At 40.1% G+C, this 15,763-nt stretch overlaps 1 protein-coding gene across 1 annotated transcript in view; it reads left to right on the plus strand.

Annotated features, from left to right (window-relative positions):
- The window catches only part of tanc1b (tetratricopeptide repeat, ankyrin repeat and coiled-coil containing 1b), a 97,339-nt gene that overhangs the window by 18,151 nt on the left and 63,425 nt on the right, over positions 1 to 15,763 (plus strand). The window contains exon 3 of the mRNA XM_080497952.1: positions 12,549 to 12,737. Within this exon, the coding sequence (XP_080354078.1) occupies positions 12,549 to 12,737 (189 nt within the window). The remainder of the gene's footprint in view (positions 1 to 12,548; positions 12,738 to 15,763) is intronic.

The raw sequence follows: 15,763 nt of genomic DNA on the forward strand, positions 1-15,763 counted from the left end.
TGAGTGTACGGACCTACACAGCTATCAAAGCACTGCGCAGCAGCCAGCAGGCAACGATTAGCAGGGCGTAGCTCAAACCACATCTTTCACTTAGATACACATCCATGTACAAATACACACACGCACACACAAACACAGACACACATACGCCCACAAACCTCAGGTGTATCCACATTAGACACTCCCAGACTCTCCTTCTGAAAGTAGAAATAAGGGCTCCTGGGGAAAAGCAGTGAACCTGGTTGGTTCAGTCTGTTTTTGTTCAGAGTTTGACAACAGACATTCGGTTCTGGCCAATTTTACTGAACACGGCTGTTGAGAATGTACTCTTTGAAGTTTATCATGTTCTGATCACATTTTATCTCTGGAATTTTCCTCATATCCACAGTATTATTCTCCTTCTCTCCTGTTCGAGGGCTCAAGCCCTGGAGGCAGACTGATATCTGTCCTTCATTGACAGGGTCACTGAGGCCTCACTCTTTTGACCAAGAACAGTGTGATCCTGTCCCCACAGAAGTGAAGACGCACTCAACAACTGTGGATAAAGTGCAGCATTTACAAAAAAGACGCAACAAATTGGCCTGTGTCAAGGTTCATTCTTACAAAAATCTAACAGGCTTCTAACAGAATCTTTGTAGCACGTCCACTACTCCTACACAGGCCATCCAAAATTGCTCAATTCTGCGAGGCCATTCTATTCATATGAGATCCTGGCATTAATGTGGATGCTAAATTCCTCGGTCAACAAAGCCAGGTCTTGTCAATGTTAGCTCCAGACGGTGACGATGCTACCGCTACTTTATCAAGCACCTGAAGCAACTAACTTGAATAAATATCAAGGATACCATCATGTAATATGGGAACACTAGCAAGACTGTGAAAAAAATGTTTTGGCAATGATTGTTCAAAATATAAATGTGTGGGGCTGTGCATTTTCTCTTCTGGGAGACATTTTTGCTTTTTCACCGAGTTGTGGAATAGAAAATGCCACAGATAGTTGCCTTTGATAATGATAATAATAAATGACTTGAGCTCCAGTGCTGAGTGTTCATCCATCAAGGCGACAGATCTTCAGTTTCGGGAGGTTACAGAGAATAGTCGACATGGAAAAGTGTCACGCAGTAACAGAGAAGTACACATTGTGGAAGATGTGACACCAGCTGATTAGTCCACATGCCGTCCAGCACACGGGACATAAATTCAGCTTAATGGTTAAATTGGGTTCTGCTCTGGTTGCTGATTAGCTTCCAGCAGGAATTTGGAGATATGCTTTCATGGTTCCCAGTGGCCCACTGTGTGCTGCGGCGGGCTGTAACCACTCTCCATTACCCTAATTTGGCTCCCATACACACACAGCATCAATGTGCCTGTGACCTTGGAAGGATGTGCACAGCAACGGACAAGAAGTCAAACAAATACACAAGGAGCACATGGAGGCTGCAAGTGTTGTCATATACACCACAGCAACAGTACATGCAAAGCCCCGGTGCTCACCCATCCATCGCCAAATTGTTTCTTCGGCTACTTCAAAGGGGAGGAAAAACAGTTTATCAGCTAACATGCCATGGTGTTTTAAGATGGTCTTTGAAGGGGTGATAGTGGCTGCTGTGGCAGTTCATTGGCTGGAGAGGTCAGTAGGCCACAGCTTTTTCTAATTACAGCGTGACCTTCCCAGGCAGACACATTCCTTCTGTCTGATTTTCAGTTTTGTTTTCATACCTTCAACAACCTTTGTCTGTGATCTGATGATCACTTTGTGTGTCCCTTCCCTCTACAGAGGATGGTTCCTTCACCTACCCAACACACAACTCGCTGTGCACTGCTGAACTTTTCCCTACTTTGCTTTAATATTTTCACGAGTTTTGAGACTTGTGTTTTTCTCATCTAATGACATTTCAATGAGAACACCAACCCATGCTGTCTGTCGAGACCTCTGTTCAGGCTCAGCGTTTGGGGCCCCTTTTCTCTCTCGTCAGCCCTGCTTTGCTCTGTGGCGCTCTGTTCTGCATTTGTGCACACAGAAACTCCTTTTTTGTAATTGTGCCTGCAGATGAATGTCTTGCCATCCCTTGCGCATGAGGGTTTGAGGCAGGCTGAACTAATGACCTGGGCTCCTTTGTGTGCAGCCTCACAGGAACAGAGGGTATTGGTGGCTGCACAGAGGAAAAGTTTGCTCCCTCTTCATATTTATGTCTCTCTTCTTTTAAAAGGCGACCAACTCCACTGACACAATGAAAAGATTTGAAAGTTATAGACCAGAAGTAGTATTCTAGTTTAAATTTTAAATTCATATTGATTTCACAACGCATTAAGTGAATTATGATGACAGAGAGCCATGACTATCTTGTGGAAAGAAAAAAAATAATGCAACACTAATCGACGAAAACACTCACACAGATTTACAAACAACATTTACAAAGATGGTTGAACGTTGCACGTCTTTCTCTAGTGATGTTTACATAAGAGATTAGGCGCTCCATGGAAGGATCGGTGTGAGCCGCCTTTGTGCTGCTTCCCCGTCCATTTACCATTAGTGAACAGGCTGTTGTCCATAGGTTACTGGTGTTCTCATGACCTCACCTGGCCTCAGAAGAAACTGCCTAATGGTCTGTGCTAATGGCAATCCAAATCTGTTGTTAAACCAAATCACCATGGCAACCAGGGCCTTGAGACATCATTGCACTTTTGCCTGAAGATAAAACCCACATTTGTCCCAAAGCTGCTCGACGCATATTTCCAACAGATAAAATTGAGAAATTAAAGGAATGAGAGAAAATGCCTCGACAGACAAATCTGAGCATGTTTGACAGTTGAAAGGTTTTGTCCACCTCTAACCGGGCTGTATTTTTGACTCACGTCGGGGAGCACCGTCGCCATGGAGCATTAATGTGATTGATCATAGATAGGACGTGTGTGATGGTTGTCCATCTGCGCTTCATTTAAGTGTGTGTTTCAGTGTCTTGTAGAGGACATTGTTATAATTAACCCCATTTAAAACCTAAGGGAATACCTTTTATGACTTAACTGTAGACACATTACTGTGTCTGTGGCTTGGCAACGGTGTAAATCACACCCTTTTAATTGCGTTAATGAAACGCCTTTACGCTCCTTTACGGATTATTGAGTCTACCAGAGTGAAATGCAAGAAAAACATATCTTTATGACTGTGCATCTATGTATTGTCATGTTTACAAGACCCTAACTGTACCGACTCACCAAGTTGTCTTAAAGTTAGAAATGTGCTGTTGCTCCTTGTAGAAGGCCTGATCATTACATGAGGGAGTGGAAAAGGAGCTGAGATTGATATTTCCTCATCAGAGTGGGAGTGAAGAGTGAGTCCCAGTTGTCCACAGTCTGAATATCAATAACTCTCCAGCCAGAACTGTCAAGTGTAAATCTGCCCTAATTTATTCCAAAGCTCCAATGAGGCAAGGTCAAACCTTTAGTAAGTTATTGTCACCACTAATGTTCATTTATATTGCAAGGTGGTGAGGCATTTGCATGTGTGTCATCTATTATCTCCACAATACAAAGTGGACAGCATTGATGTTTTATTTAGTCGATGCAACAAACACTTGAATTGGATTGTTGGCCTGTAGTTTCTTCCTCTCACCAACAAACTGCAACTTATCATTTGTTTTTCTTGTCATCATTGATGACACAAGGCTCTACCCTTGCAGTATTCATTGTGAAGATACAACACTTTCACCTTCAGTGATAGAAATCTGGTAATGCTACTTCACTTCTTTATGATTTATATGCAGTAATACATATCAGCTATTTTTTAAGTTGGTGCACAACCGACTAAAAATGTGTGCAATATCAGGTTAGTCTTGTTAATTGTTTTATAATTACAGTCATTGTCTTTAGCAATATCCCCGGTTTCAGTGAGTCTCATCTGATTAAAATCTGCTTCATTTGATATTTTCTTCTGTTAGCTTTATAGCAATCAGTTTTTCTGCTCTCATTTTGCGTCTCTCAGAAATGGCGAAGTAAAAGTTGGCAAGATACTGTCTCTGGCGCATATCATTTTTCTCATACCCACTTAAATTGGCGAGTCATGAAGAGGAATGGGAAATGTCATAGTGCCTGCCCAGAACCACCCATCACCCTTCCTCCCCCTCCTCCTTCCATCCTTGTCCTCCTCTACCTCCGTTGCGTCTTCCACCCAAGAAATACACATACTTCTCCATGTCAGTCTCTGTTCCCCTGGGGCCAGCCAGCAAGGCATTTCAGAGCTCAGACTGCTGCAGAGCTTTGCATCAGAGGGAAAGAGAGAGATCGACTCGGTCTTAGCGTTTCAACGTTCGATGAAAAATGTTTGGCTGTCTTATTTTGCCAACAGCATCCTATCTCTGCATTAAACGACTGATTTGCTGTCATTACCAAGTATGTGTGGAGTTGAGTTGAAGGTGCTAGGAGCTTAGCAAGTGTGCTTGTTTCTGACAATCTTAAACTAAAGACGCTGTCAGAGTTGGGTTTTTTTTTCTTCTTTTTTTTCCTCCTCAGAGACCACCAGCACAGATCAGTAATCCTTTGAAATTGGCAAGAAAATGTCTTTAGATGGGGAAAAATGTATGGTATTTTCTTATATGTTTTGTACAGCATTAGAAAAGTTTTGAGTCTGCAGACAAATGTTTAGTGAGAAAGCTTTATCTTCTGTTTCCTGTTATCCTCTTTCATCAGTGTGTATTTGACAGTTTTTTGTCACTGTGCTTTAATAGAGTATTGTGACTGTTCCTATGGCTACCAATAGCTTTGTAAAATGCTCTAAAATTAGTATTTCCTCATGGGATAAGCACCAGTGCCGCAGAAGTGTTTCACATGTTGTTTGCGTGGCTTGGTGTCTTAAATGGAAATTTTGCTCTAAATTACTTATTTATTTTAAATCAGGAAGACTTGCATTTTATTTACATATCAGATGTAATTTGTCCTTCATCATTACTGATGACTTATAGCATCGACCCTCCCCCACTGTATTCTTTGTTGTCTGGCTCTGTCTCCTCTCGGTGGGTTGCTGCGTGTTAACCATGACAGCTTTTGTGAGACTGTCACCCTGGTCTCGGAAGTACACAGGGAATCCACATTGGCATTCAGTCTAGCGAGAGAATTCTCCTCTTCAGTGGATTGTCCTATGGTCATCGTGCTTTGTGTGTTGACTGAAAGAATCTGCATTAATTATAGGTCCTCTTCATTTTCTCTCCAGTCCAATAAATGAACTTGTGAGAGCTAATCAACGTGGGTTTGTTTGTCGGTGTTTCCATTACACATGTGTACAGACAGATGGTGTCATTTTTTGTTTTTTATTAAAGCACTAAATACTGCCCATGAAATTTCCATTGCAAATTGCATTTTTTTTTTAAATCAAATAAGTGAGGCTGTTCAGATTGGAACTTGGCTTGATAGTGGACAAGCTAATATGCAAACTTTACTCCTCCGTTACGCCTGTTATTCTGCTGTGATTTACTACTGACAATATTCCAAATATAACGTTCAGCTCAATTAGCCAACATTTATTTTTCTCTTTATTTTTTATCTTCCTCAGATGAAAGAGTCCATCCTGAACTGAATGTTTATTGATGAGACACACATCACAATTGTAGTTCCTTGAATAATAAACAATATTCAATTCTTACTTTCCTACAAAGAGTAGTTCCTATTACTTAAAAGACCCTGAGCCATATGGTTCAATAATATATGAAACCTTGGGTGACACATCCAGAGTTTAAATACCCGAGCTTCTCACCATTTCATAAGATTAGCCAGGCTCGTCAAGGGAACAGCATGATGAATCCACTTGGATAAGGGGAAAAACATCTTTGTAGACACATGACCAAGTTCAGTTGACCTGATTCAATGACCTTGCGATGCCTCCTACCTCGACACATCCAGACATACTTCAGAAACAATGCCGCTGACAGATGTGTTCTTCCAGTGTGAGACAGCTGGGTTGACTTGTGTTTCAGTCAGTTGCACACGCTATTCCTAAACAGTCACCCCACAACCCATAAAAACACGTGTGCACGTATCTAATTGTATAATAAATGCAGCTGGAATTCAGATGACATGGTAATAACATCTTCAAATGTCAAGTTGCCTTTATGATACAAATAGAAATTACTTGACTGGGATGACTGAGCATCTTCTCAGACGATGTTCAATGGAACAAAACGTGATTTGTGATGGTTTTTAAGAAGAAGAAAATGAGTTTGGTTTGAACCAAGTGTGGTTTATTTAAGGGCCTCTAATGAGGGCTGCCCAGGGCTACTGTTCCCCTCATGTTGTAGCAAACTGCAATACAAATGTGGATAACTGAAATTTATTATGAGATTAGATCATCTTGTAGTTTCATAGATTGGTATAATAAAGTTTTAAAGTATGTTTTATTTTTTCTTCACTAAAGATGTGACTTGAAAAAATGAGGACACGGCAAAATGGAGCATTGGTTGGAATAGATGTTTATAAGTGAATCTGGTCAAATAATTGATCGGTCCTTTAATATATATTTTCTAAATCAATGTCTTGAAATAATATTGAACTGTTTTTATAGGTTGGGCATGTCCTTGTTGGCTTTGGACCCTCACTTTGATGAGAAGGAAAGAGCATGCAAGGGACTGTAATCATTTTTACATCATTCTGGGGCAGGACTGTATAATTAGAAAGGGCTGATTTCTTTGACCACAGCAGGGGCTGAAATTGCAGGCCTTGCACCAACCAGGGTTTTGGAAAGTAACTGAAATAGCACGGGCAAGTTTCTGTCCTTGTGTCCTTCGGCGTATTATAGCATCGGTCAGATGGCAATTCAGTCACCATGACACACTGCTGCCCGTTCACCAGAAATCAGATGACCAGCTTTTATGTGGCGCCTCTAGATTTCAGAAGCAGCTACCAAAATTACAACTTTGCCATAATCTCTTTAACGTGCTGTATCGTCCTAGAGTGGATCCGTTGTCACTCTGGCAGAGTTTACCATTCAACTGGTGTAACCTTTAGTAAAATTGTGCAACCCTCGGACAGGCACATATATTGCCTTAATACAGTAGTGACTGGTTAACAAACTTTCAGCAACAATTTCTATTTCCTGCTTTTGATCTGTACATTTCACAAAAGAAAAGTACTGACACAGGAACCAAGAATTTATTTTCTGACGTAATATATTTCTCATACCTGAACTAGAAAATCAACCAATAGTTCATCATTGGGTTGTTACTGTGAAAATTTCCATTAGAAAACATCAGATTAATGTCAGTCCTCAAAAGGCATTTTACTGAACTCTCGAGGTATCGCTTACTTTTTTGAAGCAACTGATGAAGGTGGAGGAGGATAAATGTCGCGCTGAAAAGGTCTGCTTCTGATACAAACTGGTAATGTGAGGTTTGTGGTTAGTGCCTTAACCCCTGGCCCACCATGGTATTTCATTGAGCGATAACTCCTCAAGCCTCCTGCAGAAGGGAAACTTTTTGTACTGATGTAGGATCCGTAATTGAAACACTCGGATTAACGTTTGTCATATGGTTTGTGTTAAATACTAAACATTTTGAAAGAGAGAGAGAGAGTTAGATGACCTACATCATATGATTTCTATTTGCATTTCTTATCTGCAGTCACACAGAGCTTTTTTCCTCCATGGGGGGGATTGCACTGATTTTCAATTTCCTGGAGTCTCATTCTCACTATGTACATACTGTACATACTTCATGCTTAATTAGAGCCATAACCTAGCTTGTGACAGACATACACTGTTAAAGTTAAGCTTTTGTTATAGGGACTTTCTATATCCCTGCCAGCAAGATGTGTTGTTAATTTGAGGCCAAACAACATTTGGTAATATAGCACAGGCTTCCCCGAGGACACACAGAAGTGTCAGCCTGTATGCAATATGTCACACTCGGGTCAGGGTGACAGCAGGTCCTGGTCTGTGCTGAGTGACCTTCGATCCATTCATAGTTTTTTTAGGGTCTTAAAAGCATGCAGAGGTGTCACTGGAACCTTTCTGCTTCCTGTCCCTGGCATTCTTCTTTGTTTAGGAGGACTTTACAACACAGGACAGCTTTATGTCCCCTCTGGTGAGGCAGAGGCGGGGGGGAATTGGGCCTCTGTTTCTGATTAGCCAGGCAGCCCAACAACACTCATTACCCTGAAACAGACACGCAGGTTGCTAATGGTAGCTTGCCTCATGCATTATAGTCTTCAGTGACTCTACAAAGCTCAGGCTGCAGACAGGAGTCTGTGCTAATTTGCCGAAGTCCTGAAAAGAGAACCAAAGCTAATTGTCATTGCTGTGGTTCCCCACATCTGCAGTAAAGATTTAGCTGGGACCGCTGACGTATGGTCTGTAGGAGCAGTTAGGTATTACACGTTATCTTGAGGTATATAATTCCTACATTTTAATTGAGGGCATGATGAATGAGCAGTTCAGATTCTGCAGAACAGATTATTTTCCTGTTGGCTGACCCTGGCACTGGATTGGTCTTTCCATACAAGATTGCTGTTTGGTGAAGCAAAACCATTATTTTCCATTTAGAGAGCAAACTAATAGCCAGCTCAAGTTATTTTGGTTCTTTAGCTAAGTCACTTTTGAAGATTGTGTGGAAAAATGTCTTTGAATAAAACAAATTGTGTTTTGATATGTGAAGCAAGAAAGGATCAGGAAGCATTAGTCCAACTCTGACTTGACGAGGCCCTTTCCCTCCCACCAAAAGCAGGCGCTCAATGCTGGTGTGGTTGCAGCTAAGAAACTGATATTGCTTAACTGGAAGTCTACAACACCCATGTTTCAAAAGGTGGCTCAATGAAATGCATGTCATTGCCAAGATGGAGCAGATTCATTTTAACAGACCGAACTGTCATGGTTATTTCATTAAGGTGTGGAAACCTTTTCTCATTATGCTTGATAACAGTTAACCGTATGCATTGATGGTCTGTGCTGCTATGTTATGTTTATATTATGTGTAAACTCTGTTTTCTTTAGCATACTGACTGAGGATTTTGATTGACTCCCACTCATACAGTATTTGTGTTTTTTGTTTCTCACCAGAACTGTCTTTAAGAGAAGGGCCGTCTCTTTTTTGACATTCTTTTTGTTGAATACTAGCAGCTTTGGACATTGAGTTGTGTGCCCCTTGCCTCTATTTCTTTCTGTCATTTTGTGTTGTGCTGCTGGGTGTTCTTGTCTATCTGGTGTATGTGTCTGTATTGTATTGTATAAAAAGCTATAAATAAGATAATAAAAAAAGAAAGCATTAGTCCTAGCTGTGATTAATACCATTGGAGAGAGCAATGAAATATAGCAAGATGGTTGCGATTACAAGTTTCAAAGGATGTGGGATTGTTTTGGACCCTGTCACAATTACTTTTGTTATGAATTTTGTGCAGACTATCATTACCTTTCTTGTGTTGCATCTTAATAATCAAACATAAACTTGTGCTTCATCAAGATTAGAAATGGCATGACATGTCTGCATTGTAATGTCATAAATGTACTACGATTGTTTTAAGATTAAGTTCTCCCATTCACAATGTCTTACTAATGATTTAAAAAAAAGGATAGACCTTGTACAGAAAGGAAAATACATGTTGTCATGTCAACACACCTTATATAATTTATTGTCCTTTATATTCCTTTTTCCCCCCACTGAAACATCAACCACTTCTGTCTTGCCTTATTACTCCTTTCTTGGTATATTCTGTTTGGAGCTTTACACATTTTGTTTATCCTCATGCCAGAAACACGCTGAGACAGTTGATTGTTGGTTAGATGAATAAGTAGTAAACAGTGATTCTCGCAGGCTCGCCTGCAAACTGACTTTGGAGCAAGGCTGAGTTTTAGCTTATTCATACTGGTTTTATTAGTTGTCAGCCTTCAGTCTTTTAGAAATAGTAATGTTTGTCGCATATTGTTCAAGCTTTTGGAATAATCATCAATGTGCAGCAGCCTCGAAACATAATGAGAATAGTGAGAAATGTATTGGAAATGAAGCACACTTTTCCAATAAAATAAAAGGCAAAGAGCAGTCAGTGTCATTGGTGAAATACATGTTATTATTGCTCTGTGGTCAATGATGATCCTTTATTTGGTGTTTTAATATGATGTCCTTCTCTCGTGTCCCAGTAACGGGAGTAATGCTCACAAGTCCATGACCAAGGGTTTAAGTACACATTCTTTGCTACGGTTTCCCCCCCACATCCAGGTCTGTTTTGCTTTGCCTTCCACCTCCATCACTCATTCGTCTTTGTAAGCTATTAGGTGACTGGTGTCTTTTATTGGCTAGGCGTCTGGTAGCATTCATTTGACTTCACGAACGCAACATGGGTTTTTTTCTTTGAACTGAAAAGTAATTGCAATGCTTTGTTTAGAATTACATCCTTTAGATACAAATTGCTCCCCAAAGCAAAGAGTCTCATGAAGGACAATCGGGTTCAGTGTAGGAGAATTTCTTCTTCAAAGATACATTATTGATTTGTGGTTGACAGAAGTTTGCTGGTTTGAGATTTAGACTTCAGTTTTAGGCTGATGTACTTATAAAATAAAGAGTGACTCAGAATTGTACAAAAGGTTGACGAGAAGGTGAGTTTAGTTCATAGGTCAGGCTTCCTAGAAAAACAAATGCTTTGGTGTTACCATGCCGACTGAAACCTCACATCTTAAAGGAACTGAGCATGGGCATCACCCATGCCAAGTAACAAAAGGGAACTTGTGAGTTAGTGGCAATTTTTCACAGAAACCCAAGCATTTTTCCATGTGGGATCTTCATCAATGTGTGATTTTGCTTTTTTAAACGATTACCTTCAGGGTGCACTGGGTGTGAAGGGGCTGGGATGATTGTCAGCATCTCTTGGTGTGAGGCCATGGTTATCTGTAAGATGATAATAAGTGTCTCTGTCTGGGTTGGGGTTCAGTTGTTGTCCTAAATAAATAGTTTAGACATCCCCAGGGTCTTGTTTATGAGACTATCCGTCATATTAGTAAGGTGGCTTGTGTAATGGACAGTGGTGGCTGAGCAGACTTGGAAGGACAAGCTTTTGATTTATGCTCTGACACAAAACTTAAACCTCTCTGTTAGAAATAGTGTCTTAGATAGGTTATGTTGGTGCACTGAGCAGATTATTTTTGCATTGTAGTATTGTGTTTGGCTTCTTTGGAACATTTGATTCTTTAAACCCATCAATGCTTGTTCAACATTTTCATTTTCTGGTTCATTTTAGAAAGTGTCAGTAGGAGACGCTCCTCTGCAGGGTGAAGGCCACTCTCCGACTTGCTCAATAAGCTGGTTTCTCTGCAATACAATAACAGTAATCTAAATACAATGAAGCTATAGGAAAATTAAAAGCTCAATATGGTTTAGAATTTTGCATGGTGTAGTAGAAGTTGAGTTTTTAAAGTACATGCGCCCCTTTTACTTTTACGGTTTGAATATTTTTTAATATACACTCAAAAATGCCGCGCAGTCAAAATAAAACATTGCTAAAGTTTCTTCTGTAGTTGGTCATTCTTGACATTCACAATCAGGAATAGTAAATGAATTGGTAGATTGTTTCATTTGTTTCGCATACCCTTTATTCTAAATAAATAAGAACTACATTACAGAATGCCTTGTTAATGTTGTAATTTCATGTTATTAATATTGTATTTTCATTGACCATATCAGTATGAGAGAAAACCGAACAATATGAGTTTCACCTTCACATTTGACAGGATTCAAAAATGTGAATTTCAAGATCAAACCCCTGAACCAAGACAATATAGGTTAGATTTTGACAGTATTCTATCCCCAACAATGTTTCTTTTTTTTCAAGTGTGTTGCATAAAACCCCTGTAGAAATGTGCTCTATGATGAAGAGGTCTGAAACTGTTGAACTAGTTTAAAATACATTATATAACATTACATTCAATCATGTGAAGTTAAGAGGGTAAAGGGTCACACAAAGTATCACTTAATGTAAATATGCATGTTTTCGTTATAGTGTACAATGAAAACTGGGCTTTTTGTCATTGATTCATTGAGTAACATTTTTCTTTCATTAAATATGGCAAAATATGTATCAAATTGAATCTACTGCAGTTCTTATAGGTTTAAGTTCCCTTACTGCATTGATCATCTCTGGTCTTGACCACACAGGTTTAGACAGGGTGCCAAGCCTGAATTATTCCCAAGAGATAAAGCAAATCAGTGACTGAATAAGAAAGTATTAAGGAAATAGTTTTCTTGGCAGTAAAACAAATACAGGTTTTTGTGTGTGCTTATCTCCACTTTGAAACATCCTACAATGACAAAAAGCACTGTATTTATTCAGTCCACTATACCAATGAGTATGTAGTACATGGAACTTAATTAGAAATCTGTTGCATTAATTCACAACAAAGTCAGCCTCTTCTTCTCCATAAAATATTCTAAAGCATCAACTGTCAGAAAAGATTTGTGAGATCAAAACGTGAGAACAAGATGAGTCCATTCCATATGCCAAATACCATGAGTTAATGGAATTCATTATAAAGAAACCAACGGTATTTTTCAGAGCTGTAATAAGCATGTGGTTCTCCTCAATAGGTGATGTTTACAGCCAATGTGCCCAAAGAAGAGGTCCAGCCGAGGGAAATCCCCAGCCTCAGGGGCCCAGCAGTGGTCACCTTCATGGACTAAGCCTGGCTAAAGGAGTGTCCACCTCTCTTCCATCCTCACCTCTGCTGCCACGCCAGTCCTACATGATGCCCTTGCGCCCCAACAAGAGGTCACCAGGTAATTATGTCACTTGATCCACCCTTGCTTTATTAGTAGGTATGTTGCAGTTTTTTTTTTTAAGGCCATTTCCCCGTTGGTTGCTCATTTGAAATCTGTTTGGATGCTCTCATGCCTGATGACACTTTTTTTCAATGCCAGTGAGAGTGTAGGACATTTTTCTAATCATTTTGATCAGAGTGCACTCACTGCACTCTTTTTGGATTCCATTATGACCGACCTCCTGAGTCACACTGCTGTGCGGCCATCAGGGCTTTTAATCTGAGAACAAAACTGCTCTGAACCATATGGCAGGTATTAACCAATTTGATCTGAAATTGCCGCAAGCGACTGATTTATTCTCAGTCTTTTTATTCTTTGAAAAAATAATTCAGCCACATTATGAGAGCTTCATTTGTCTCAATGGTCCTCATGTAAAAGTGATCACTCTTGTCTGCCTGCAGGTGCTTTTATACAATTGTAAAACATCTGACAGGCCTCCAGAAATACAAGTCTTTCTTTTTCAGCCTGAAAACACAGCTTGTGTAGCTCTTACCTTAACTCTTCCCTGAAACATGTCAAAAAAATGCGAGTTGTCAATCCTGGAAAGAAAGAAAGCAGTTCTGTATTACCTCAGTGTGTATGAGGTTTTGACATCTGTGCAGGTTTGGATCCTGCAGGTTTGACTGCTGAGTTCAGTCAACTTCCAGAGAATCATTTCTATGAATTCACAATTGCATTGAACACATTTTTTTTCAAGCAGAGAGCGGTGTAGCTGCACCATGTGTTTACACTTTACTGGCTGGTAATAGGCATGTGTTTACACTGGATTCAGGTCTTCCCAGACTGCACCTATTCACCAAGTCGAAGGCATGTTTGTCAGCAGCTGTGGGTGCTTCAAAGTAAGGAATACCTTTGTAGCTTAACTTGTTTCAACCTGAATCTTTGTATTCTGAAGACTTGGCGGAGAGAAGTGAAATCCTTTAAGTGGTCAATGTTGCCCCACTAACATGTGGCACTCATCTGTGGGCCATTGTTGAGAGTGGCTACAGCTTTGATCTGTTTATTGTAAAGATGCGCTGGTGGGAAGCTGATAGTACAATGTTATCATTATATGAGCTTGGGTTGTTAAAGTTCACGTCTCGTTTTTCCTCTAATGTTTTAACATAATCATTAAAATTAAGGTTGCTATTTTTTTTGTTGTTTCTTCAGGATGGCGATGGTTGGCCCTTCTTTTTCATTAATAATGTGATCATTAAGGAAGTGTTCTACATTTTCTGACTTAAAAGGAATTTCAAGACCCAGGGTGGTTTGTAGTTCTGAAATTGTGACGTTGTACCGGATGCAAATATTGGAAACTGGATACACAATGACAACTGTGCCAACTTACAAATAGCAAAATACCCATTTACCAATCATCATTTATTTGCTCAAGTGCCTCCCAGGGTTAATCTGTCCAGTTACCTACAGGACTGGCATTGACTGAACAAACCGCAGCAATGAATATGATAATAAAATGTACATCAAGAGAGATGAAGGGACAGAGGGAGGAATATATATATAGAGAAAAGGCTGGGTTTGTGAAGGTGAAAAGGACCCTCTGGACACGTGAAGGGGAACACTCATTAAAGGCGTATTCCCTCTTGGGGTGCTCTGAGGCATGGAAAAGGGGAAAGAAATGGCCTGACAAGAAAGGATGTTCTGGAGGAACACCGGTGACAGAGGATTGGGGGATGGTCTGCAATCAGTCCTCCACTTTCCTCACAGGTAACTGTGATAACCCGCAGGGGAGAGTTCACACCTCCAGTTAATAAACACATGCTGCAGGAAATGTCTCAGCTCTGCGACGAAATCAACATGCCGTCTTCTTTTCTTCTTGCTGAGCCGCAGAGGTGACGGACTGTGCTCCATTTACGACTGATGTCTGTTGGAGCAAGGCTTTTCAGATATGTTGGATGCAAAGAATAAAAAAAGAAAAAAAAAGAAATTATAGCATGAAAGGGTTTTCACCTGTTTCAAAGACTTGTCCATTCAGTTCTGCAACAGTAGTGATTTTGCAAAGGAAGTTTCACCATTGTTATGAATGAAATATTGCACAATATTTTTTACAACTAGGAAATGTTTTCAGTTCATCACAGGATTAACTCCAAACAGCTTAACTGCCCTAAAATTTCAGCAATACGGAAAAAGTGGATTACATCAGGAAATTAATGCATCCAAATAGTGTTTACTTATAAAAACACATTTTTCTGATGTTTAGTTTTCAAACCTGTTAATTTCTTATTTTGTGATTGTCCAGATAGACAAAGCACCCCCACAGCAGTCACATACTTTTAAAGAGGACTCTACCAAAGCTAAATCTGACCTAATGTGTACAAGCACAATGCCTAATAGCACAAATCAGGTCAAGACGAATAGCCTCTGCTAATCCAACTGCTTCAAAAAAGAGAAGAAACACAAACACAAACTGCAAAGTACCGAGCTTACCCCAAGGCATGTTGTAGTTTCTTTTGCCTGCAGTTGACTCTTCAAGGTAAACATCATTAAAGAGTAAAACAGAAAAACCAACAGGAGTTTTGGGCCCTACATAACTTACGTAAGAACAATCTTTTTGTATTTCCTATTCAGCTCTTGAAAATGTATGTACATGAGAACTTTTCAAATTCAAATAGTTTTGTCACCTTGTTTAACTATGTCCTGAGGTCATCTTCCCCACATTTTCCATACGTCCTTGAATGCGTTCCTTCACACATCTGTTTGATGTCCTTCCCATTCTGCTGTCAATAATGCCGTTGAGGGGATGTGGTTTCACAGATTCGGTGAGCATTTTGCGGCTGGCCTTCATTTCCTGACACACTGCATAATCCATGGCAGTGTGGAAGGCCTCAACTTGGTGGTTGTTCTTTTCATGAAAACTTCACAGGGGGACAACAGAGAAACATTGAGGTAATTAGGAGTGTGACGGATGCCTGAGCCGCAAAGTCTGGTGGCGTTGAGTGCCGCGCCTTTGATCAGCTAAACCCAGAGCTTAACCATGAAACGCAGCA

The sequence above is a fragment of the Blennius ocellaris genome (assembly GCF_963422515.1).
Source record: "Blennius ocellaris genome assembly, chromosome: 6".
Taxonomy (NCBI): domain Eukaryota; kingdom Metazoa; phylum Chordata; class Actinopteri; order Blenniiformes; family Blenniidae; genus Blennius; species Blennius ocellaris.